At 42.8% G+C, this 9,688-nt stretch overlaps 1 protein-coding gene across 1 annotated transcript in view; it reads left to right on the plus strand.

Annotated features, from left to right (window-relative positions):
* The window catches only part of LOC308327615 (microtubule-associated tumor suppressor candidate 2 homolog), a gene marked incomplete at both ends in the record, with an annotated part of 51,710 nt that extends 42,228 nt beyond the window's left edge, over positions 1 to 9,482 (plus strand). The window contains 9 exons of the mRNA XM_080781138.1: positions 322 to 447; positions 3,084 to 3,150; positions 3,703 to 3,917; positions 4,341 to 4,446; positions 6,142 to 6,215; positions 6,330 to 6,428; positions 6,970 to 7,089; positions 7,206 to 7,306; positions 9,035 to 9,482. Coding sequence (XP_080637264.1) covers positions 322 to 447; positions 3,084 to 3,150; positions 3,703 to 3,917; positions 4,341 to 4,446; positions 6,142 to 6,215; positions 6,330 to 6,428; positions 6,970 to 7,089; positions 7,206 to 7,306; positions 9,035 to 9,482 — 1,356 coding nt within the window. The remainder of the gene's footprint in view (positions 1 to 321; positions 448 to 3,083; positions 3,151 to 3,702; positions 3,918 to 4,340; positions 4,447 to 6,141; positions 6,216 to 6,329; positions 6,429 to 6,969; positions 7,090 to 7,205; positions 7,307 to 9,034) is intronic.
* Between the last annotated feature and the right edge of the window lie 206 nt (positions 9,483 to 9,688).

Below are 9,688 nucleotides of genomic sequence, written 5' to 3' on the forward strand. Positions count from 1 at the left end.
GGGTTGTATATACCTTGCCATGATGTAACTCCAACTATGGACAAAAATCTAAAATAATTGCTCCAGTGATTTGAATTTTTAAATATTTCTTTCATTCAAAATATGCTCCTCTTTGACACCGCAGAAACAGCTCTCAAAGTCTCTCTTTTAGTATGGAAACAAACACAAACTAAGTTGATCCAGATCTTCAAATAGTAAAATCAACAGGATTTTAACATTTTGTAATAAAAACAAACAATACAACAACTCAAACCTAAAAAGAAAAAGGTGGTCTTGTCCTGCCGACAGGTTGGGTCTACTGTATTGTATTGTATTGTACAGGTTGAGAGGCTGCAGGGACGCTGTGAGCAGCAGGAAAGAGAGCTGACTTCTCTGAGAGAGGAGCTGAGAACAACTAACTTGGGTTTGGAAGCCTTCATCATCTCCACTCAGCACTACTGCCTCAAGGTAATCTTAATCAGTTCTTGTCGTTGGTGTCGGGCAGGGATGTGCAGAGAGTGTTAGATGTAGATCAGCTATTTTCAGGGCGCAATCCAGCAATCTTTAGCTAGTGGAGATGCGGCGTACAACATGTATTTCTAAACAAATTTGTTCAACGCAAAATACTGTGTTCGCATTCAGGAGACTTCGGAAACAAAGCAATTCCCCTGAACGCTGCCTTCCGGTATGGCATGGAACGGAGTGGCATTTGCATTTCTTTCACCATAGTAAATGCTGCATTCGTAGTCTGGAAAGGGCAGTTGTTTTACAGACGGGTAAAATGTGTGCACTTCCCTGGTGTCGGGCAGAAACCTTGTACGCCTATGTCCAAAGCTGTTACTTTGAAGTAAATGTGGGGGAAAGAACCTGTGTTCCAGTTGGTCCAATGTCAAATCTACAAGCTCACAACGTATCGCATCACAATGCGTTGTGAGTTTTTAGATCTGATGTTTGCTGTGACGCTGTAGGCAGGATGTAGTATTTATTTAAAGAATAACATAACAAAGGTGAAACATGAAGATACGATGTCTCTGGCTGCTAGCAACGGTTTGTTGTAATAATACTGCTATTATTCCCTTAGTACAGTGTGTTATTGGTGCACTCTAGCCAGCCTTTAACAAATTTGATTATAATAATCAAATTTGGAATATTATTCCCTCGAAGGGGACTGGAAATAGCTGACACATTAAGAACGTGGATTCAGTGTATGAATAGAATGATAAAAAGGACTCTTCAGCACAATCACACACAAGGGCATACAAGATGTAGATATACCCCCTTTAAGAAACATATGAGAGAAATCATGTTCCATTATGTGATATTTTCATTAAAAGCACCTATTACAGCCAAATATATTTGGTTTAAAAATATGTAAAGACATTCATCTGAAATGTATTTTCTTTACCCTGAAAATACATTTACATATTATATTTTGCATATATTTGGGGTAATATTTTAAATATGTGTGTTGTTTTATCATTTAAATGTGGACAAATAAACATTAAAATGAATATAACATGTTACTGCAGTCCCCCTTTATATAATATAACATGTTACTGCAGTCCCCCTTTCAGCACCCATCACTTGCAAATACACACAATGTAGTGTACATGCGTGGACACATTTTGCCCATATGCACTCAGTCACGCACAGAAGCCAGGTGAGGTTCAAAGCATGGTCAATGAGCACTTCTCCCACAAGGACAATGTGTGCCACCATGTGATGGATTGATATAAACGATCTTGTCTTGAGGTTAGTTCTCACTCAGGAGGTTACTCACTCAGACAGCTCTGCAGGTGTGGCTTGGTATTTAACTCCACTGTAGTCCTGGCCCCATGCCATACTGTCATATGAAGTGGTTCATGATTCACACAGCAGAATATAGGAACAAACAATAACTCAAGTCGGACTTACTGTACGGTGCATGCATGTGAGTTTCTTTTAAACTATTGTGCAAAGCAGTATCCAAGATAATGCTGATTTAATATGATTTTCTTTTCTTATAGCGATCATACAGACTCATGTACAGTAGCTCCATGCATGTGTAATCGTGACAGAATGTTTGCTTTTGTAAAGCAAAAGGTATGGAAACGCTGTTCTAATGGACACCCCTCCACAGCACTGAAGACAAGGCAACACTCTTCCAGTGCTCTGTTTATGTACTGTTGGTCTTCAGTGTTTCAATCAATGTTATGATCTATTCTACTGCATGCAAGTCATACAGTTATTGTGGAAGATTTGTACTGTGCTTTCATAGTGTATAGTGCCCTCTACTGTTGACATCCTTACATTGTTCTCTTTTGTCTCTGTACTGCCCCTTTGAAAATATATATATTTGTTTTATATCCATTAGAAGAGGCTTTGTAACCATTATTGCCACCTATGAGAATAGCTTAATTTGAATGGTTGTTTAATTTAGCAGGAAAGACATTGCAGTGCATGCCTAAATGTCCCAGACCATCTGTGGAGTGACAGTGAGAATACACAGGCTCCATCGTTTGAAGGTAGTCTTTTAAGATGGGAACATTGCCCAATTTCACAGATGATTAACGACCAAGTCACCAAATATACTATTAATTATAGAAAGATGCCGGGAGCAGATGTAATTTACAGTTCATTAGCTATGCATGCTAAAAAATAAACATGCATCTCTTGCAGAACTCGGCTGGCGGATAGTAACATATTTAGTTTTGCAGTTATTGAAGGAATAATAATATAATAATATAAAAATAATAATATCTAAATCACCCACTTGTATTCATATTAATGAGGAATTAAAATTCACTGTTATGCTCTGGCAACTTTGCATGCAAGTTAAATGTATTTTGCTTGACCATCCAATTAATCATTTATATCCCTACTTCAGAGTGAGATGTCAACTCAAAAAACTTTAAAAAAAAATTATTTTGAAGGGAAAAAAACACTACTGTACATCAACACTTAGCGATGCAGCTAATTAATGTTATGCAAAGCAGTTTGTTACTGTGTTGCTATGGTAGAAAACCTTGTGTGAACCGCCCCTGACTATGGTAAACTTGCTCATTAACCCACCTGTTTGATGCTTCATGGGTCATAATCACATCATGTATTTTGTCATTTTTCAGAATGAATACAGCGAAGAGCAGGAGAGGAGGTTGTCTGTGGAAATTCAGAGGATCAGAGATGAAGTGGGTGAGTCGACTCTAGATTGCTCTCTCGGCTCAAATTCGTGCATGCACCAAGTGTCAAAATGTGCAGAAGTTATGTTAAGCGCTTACAACATTCTAAAACATGTAAAAGTGACACATTGTGCAAATCGTGTCATGATCTGTAAAGAAAGAAAAGCAGGAGCGCTCATGTGGGTTTAAAACCTATTGTATTTGACCTGCCCTATCTCTACCTCTGTACCGCTTCGGTTCTCCATCAAGGGGAACAAAATAGCAGTTGTATAATGAATCAGACGTGGAGGCATTAGACATTAGCATCATCAGCCAGTTTACATGGTTGTCTGCTTCTTCTCTGCAGAAACGCAGAGGATGAGTAGTGGAGGTTTTGGTGAATGCAGGATGACATTCTTGAAGTCACTCTTGACGCAGTGCTGTGGAATCACAGGGCGTGGCAGGGCACAGAATGATTATTATTTAGTAATGTGTGTGTGTGTGTGTGTGTGTGTGTGTGTGTGTGTGTGTGTGTGTGTGTGTGTGTGTGTGTGTGTGTGTGTGTGTGTGTGTGTGTTTGCCTCAGCGTGTAATGCAGTCCGATGGGAGAGACTCCAGAGGGAGAAGACGGCGTTGGAGGTGGCCTTTGAGCGAGAGCTGCAGGAGCTGCAGCTGCAGCAGGAGGCGGAGCTGGCAGCGGTGGAGGAGGGGCTTAGGAAGTGTCACTCAGCGGAGACGGAACACCTGCGGGCGGAGCATCGGTCCGAAGTGGAGGAGCTGAGAACTCAGCAACAGGAACAGGTTAGGGTTAGGTTGGAAAACTGACTTTTTATTTTATTTTATATATTGTATCTTTTTGGGGGGCTTTTGCCTTTTATTGATAAATTAACAGTAGCTTGACAGGAAAGGGTGAGAGAGATTGAGGGGGGAGACACGCAGCAAAGGTCGTCGAGATTGGGACTCGAACCCGCAACACTACAATGTATCAAGGCATATAAGATATAAGTCTCACTAGCCAGCGATCCACTTAAAAAGTATTACTTTCCCCAGTAGACTATGGTGTGATTGTCCTCTTACTGCATTTACAGTGCAAATTAAAGAGAGGTGCAGGATGGACACGACAGGAATAGAAATTGAGTTTTACATTGTGTGTGTGTGTGTGTGTGTGTGTGTGTGTGTGTGTGTGCGTGTGTGCGTGTGCGTGTGTGCATGTGCGTGCGTCAGATGGAAGAGATGACAATCAGCCACCAGGCAGCCGTTCAGGAGCTGAGAGACATGCATAACATCACCATGGCAACGTTGCACGAGGAGCACGCTCGCACTATGAGAGGTACTGCAGGTGTGAGCTATATAGGACAGGCCCTGTCTGAAGGACTCACTATGAGAGGTACTGCAGGTGTGAGCTATATAGGACAGGCCCTGTCTGAAGGACTCACTATGAGAGGTACTGCAGGTGTGAGCTATATAGGACTGGCCCTGTCTGAAGGACTCACTGCACTATGAGAGGTACTGCAGGTGTGAGCTATATAGGACAGGCCCTGTCTGAAGGACTCACTATGAGAGGTACTGCAGGTGTGAGCTATATAGGACAGGCCCTGTCTGAAGGACTCACTGCACTGATGCACCATGAAGGCTTTCAAATCACTCCACAGCGGCGTTTCTAAAACGTTTTAATTTCAGAGAACCCCCATAACTCTGAGCATATGCAATTGGCATCAAATGGACCGGTACGCTCAGGGCCACTTTAACCATTTTATCGGCAGCATCCCTATTCTAGGTGAAAGATTTGCCACAAATAGCCGGTCTACAAGCTCACAACGCGTTATTTTTGGTGGACATTTTGTAGAGACGGAAAAAAGCACAAAGTACAAAGCAAGTACAGTTGTAACTTGCAAGTTGCAACTCAGATCTGTTTTAGATTAGAACCCCCTCATTGAACGCTGAGGGTTCCTGGACCACACAGTTTCCCTCACTGTTGACCGATTAGAGCCCACTATTCACTCCTCAGTTTGAATGACATTTCCCTCACCTCAGAGTTGTGTTGACCGATTAGAGCCCACTATTCAAACATTACATTTCCCTCACTGTTGACCGATTAGAGCCCACTATTCAAACATTACATTTCCCTCACCTCAGAGTTGTGTTGACCGATTAGAGCCCACTATTCAAACATTACATTTCCCTCACTGTTGACCGATTAGAGCCCACTATTCAAACATTACATTTCCCTCACCTCAGAGTTGTGTTGACCGATTAGAGCCCACTATTCAAACATTACATTTCCCTCACCTCAGAGTTGTGTTGACCGATTAGAGCCCACTATTCAAACATTACATTTCCCTCACCTCAGAGCTGTGGTGACTGATTAGAGCCCACTATTCAAAGTGAGACTTTTTTGCTGTGATGTTGGAATCGTTTTGTGACCGCCACAGCGCCAGTTGGAAATAAATCTCCCACACTGAAGTTCCAAACTAATATCTACGCAGTGATATCATCATCACCTTGATTTATACTCGGAAATACAGTTGAGGGCAAGCCCTCATTTTCAATGTAGCCGAGTAGGTTATAATTCACAAATACAGTCAAAACAATACATTATATATTAATACAATATATTAGTCTGGCTATGCCAGGCTAGCACTGATGACCTCCTTGTAAATGAAAGGTTAACAAAAAACAAAAACGATACAAGTCAAATTCATGCCTATAGTGTGCACCTGAAAATACAGTCCCTCCAGATGCCCCAAAGCCTTCCTCTGCTTGTGTGCCTCCTCCTGATTTATGTTCCGTCAAACTACGGTGTTGCACGTCTAAAATAGCTATATAATATCTACTCACAAGCTCACAACATGTGGATGCAACGCATTGTGCTTAAGGTGCATTAATGCATCTTTGAACCTCTACTCTGACCCCGGTGGTAAGCAGGTTTCCCCTGCGACATTGGAAACAACATTTAAATGTTATTTGATAGTTGTCAATGGAAGTGACATCAGTTCTCTTCTCCATATCTTCACCTTGTCTGTAGACTTGAGGAAAGCTCATGAACAGCAGAAGATGATATTAGAAGAGGATTTTGAGAAGCTCAGGCTTGCTCTGCAGGTATAGTATGGCTGCAAGGAGAACTAAGCATTATGGTTCATTGAACATTGTTGATACTATTGATTGACTGAGTTGAGCTGATCTATATATTTGTGTGCGTGCGTGTCCACACAGGATCAAGTTGACACCCTGACGTTTCAGAACCAGAGTCTAAGGGACAAAGCCAAGCGATTCGAAGAGGCTCTGAGGAGAAGTACAGATGAACAGATTGTGGTGAGAAGACCTGTGTTGCATATCAACATATAGAGTATCGCCTTGCCTACAGCTCGGGCTGATATTCATATAGATATAACATTCATATAGATATAACATATAGATTATCACCTTGCCTACAGCTCGGGCTGATATTCCGACCCGTTGTTGACTATCCCCCAGTAATGGAGAGCGTTTGAGTAACGTCATAGCATCTGTGGTGACATGCTGGGCTCCTTCTGCAGCCAAGGGAGCTCACCGTAACACTTTAGCTTGGATTGATTGGGGTCAGCTAAGTGTTATCTCTGTCCACTGTCCTCGACCTAGGGCAAATACAGACCCGGGTGTGTGATAAGTACTGTATGTGTGAGCAGCAATGTTACTGTCTAAGCAATGGTGTAAACCTGAATACTAAACAGATTTTCTCATGTTCATATCGAGTTGTACTGAGCACTGTACTGTACTGTGTGTGTGTGTGTGTGTGTATGTGTGTGTGTGTGTGTGTGTGTGTGTGTGTGTGTGTGTGTGTGTGTGTGTGTGTGTGTGTGTGTGTGTGTGTCAGGATGCCTTGGCTCCATACCAACACATTGAGGAGGACCTGAGGAGTCTGAAGGAGGTTGTAGAGATGAAGAACCAGCAGATCCACCAACAGGAGAAGAAGATCTCTGACCTGGAGAAAGTGGTAGGCCCAATATGCTCTCTCACACACACACACACACACACACACACACACACGTGGCCTTTGTGTGTTTTAGTAAATTGAAGGTTGTGCTGCTGTGGTTGCATTTTGTTCTTGAGCAGGCTCAAAAGAACGTCTTCCTGGAGGAGAAGGTTCAGGTGTTACAGCAGCAGAATGAAGACCTGAAGGCCCGCATGGACATGAACCTGACCCTGTCCAGGTAACGCCTATCATTATAATACAACACTTCATGGACATGAACCTGGCCCTGTCCAGGTAACGCCTATCTTTATAATACAACACTTAATGGACATGAACCTGGCCCTGTCCAGGTAACGCCTATCTTTATAATACAACACTTAATGGACATGAACCTGGCCCTGTCCAGGTAACGCCTATCTTTATAATACAACACTTCATGGACATGAACCTGACCCTGTCCAGGTAACGCCTATCTTTATAATACAACACTTCATGGACATGAACCTGCATGACCCTGTCCAGGTAACGCCTATCTTTATAATACAACACTTCATGGACATGAACCTGACCCTGTCCAGGTAACGCCTATCTTTATAATACAACACTTCATGGACATGAACCTGCATGACCCTGTCCAGGTAACGCCTATCTTTATAATACAACACTTAATGGACATGAACCTGACCCTGTCCAGGTAACGCCTATCTTTATAATACAACACTTAATGGACATGAACCTGGCCCTGTCCAGGTAACGCCTATCTTTATAATACAACACTTAATGGACATGAACCTGACCCTGTCCAGGTAACGCCTATCTTTATAATACAACACTTAATGGACATGAACCTGCATGACCCTGTCCAGGTAACGCCTATCTTTATAATACAACACTTCATGGACATGAACCTGACCCTGTCCAGGTAACGCCTATCTTTATAATACAACACTTCATGGACATGAACCTGCATGACCCTGTCCAGGTAACGCCTATCTTTATAATACAACACTTCATGGACATGAACCTGACCCTGTCCAGGTAACGCCTATCTTTATAATACAACACTTCATGGACATGAACCTGCATGACCCTGTCCAGGTAACGCCTATCTTTATAATACAACACTTCATGGACATGAACCTGACCCTGTTCACTGTGTCCAGGTAACGCCCATCTTCATAATTCAACACTTAATTTATGCACACGGGCATCTTTACATTGTGCTTTGCAGAAAATAAAGCCATTCAACTGTAAACATTAAACAAATCAAGAAAGAAATTGACACAAAGTTGTCAGAGGTGATATACACAGGCAATGTATACATTTCACTATCAACAATCTAATTATTTGCAACCCCAAATAAATACTGGGAGAAAATTATGAATTTACTGATGCGTTCTCGTTTGGAGAAAACTAAAATTTTGTAGATTCAGTAGATTTAATTGCTTTACTTGATTTAAATGCTTTGGTTCATGAACTGCTGTGCCAAGCTGCATGTTTGCTACAACGAACTGCTTCAGGTTTGAATATACAAACTCTGATGTGTGCAACTGTGATGTCATAGTATAATTTACAGTTTGTCCTCCTTGTCACCTTATCAGCGGACAATCTCAATGTACTATAATCTTCCAGTATGTAATGGTAATACAACCTTATAGTATGTTGTCGTACTATGACTTACAGTTTGACTTGCGTGTCATCGTAGTAGACATTTACAGTTTGACCTCTGTGTTGTCATCTTATAACTAGGGGTGCACGATTATGAAATTATGAACGATATCCGATCTCCGATTATTTGCAGGGTCATATCTGCCGATACCGATTCTGACTGATTCCGATATTATGCAGAGGACCACAATGGAAAAAAAGCATAGGCCCACTAGGGGCATCTTGGCCCAAAGCCTGTTAATAAAGTCTATACTCTATTATAACCGTACAGCATTGTGTTGTCATTGCTGATGTGCAGGCAGCTGTCAGAGGAGAATGCCAACCTGCAGGAGTGTGTGGGCAAGGAGAGCACGGAGAAGAAACGTCTGAGCCGTAACAACGAGGAGCTGCTGTGGCGTTTGCAGACCAGCCCCCTCATGTCCCCCTGCTCTTCCCCCATCCATCGCTCCTTCTCCGCCTCCCCGGTTCCCTCGTCTCCTTTCCTCTCCTCCTCGCCTTCAGCGACGTGCGACTCCCCGACCCACTGCTACGGCTGCCCCCAACAAGCCACGCCCCCCAATAACCACTACTTCTCGCCTTCCCACAGAGCTGCAATGGTTAATCAGAATATATCGCCGGGGCCAGCCACGCCTACTCACAGGGCAGCAAGCAATCACAATTACTCCCCAGGCCCGGCCACACCCACACACAGAGCTTCAGCCAATCACTGTCATGCAGCGGCTTGTCTCGGCCCCCTGCAAAGATAAGCCCCCCCCCCCCCTCTCTCGGTCTCTTTTGCTCACTCAGTCTCTCTGTTTCTCTCTCTCATTTTCTCTTCTTCATTGACTTAAAACCCCATATTAATGTCTTGTCTCTCCCCTCCTCATAGCGGCATTGATGTGCTGTAGTAAGTTGTGATGGGAGATATAAGTGGATTTAAATGTCTGTAAACTACCCCAACCTCTACCCTGTG

This window comes from Protomyctophum bolini (assembly GCF_963924005.1).
Source record: "Protomyctophum bolini genome assembly, chromosome: 13".
NCBI lineage: Eukaryota > Metazoa > Chordata > Actinopteri > Myctophiformes > Myctophidae > Protomyctophum > Protomyctophum bolini.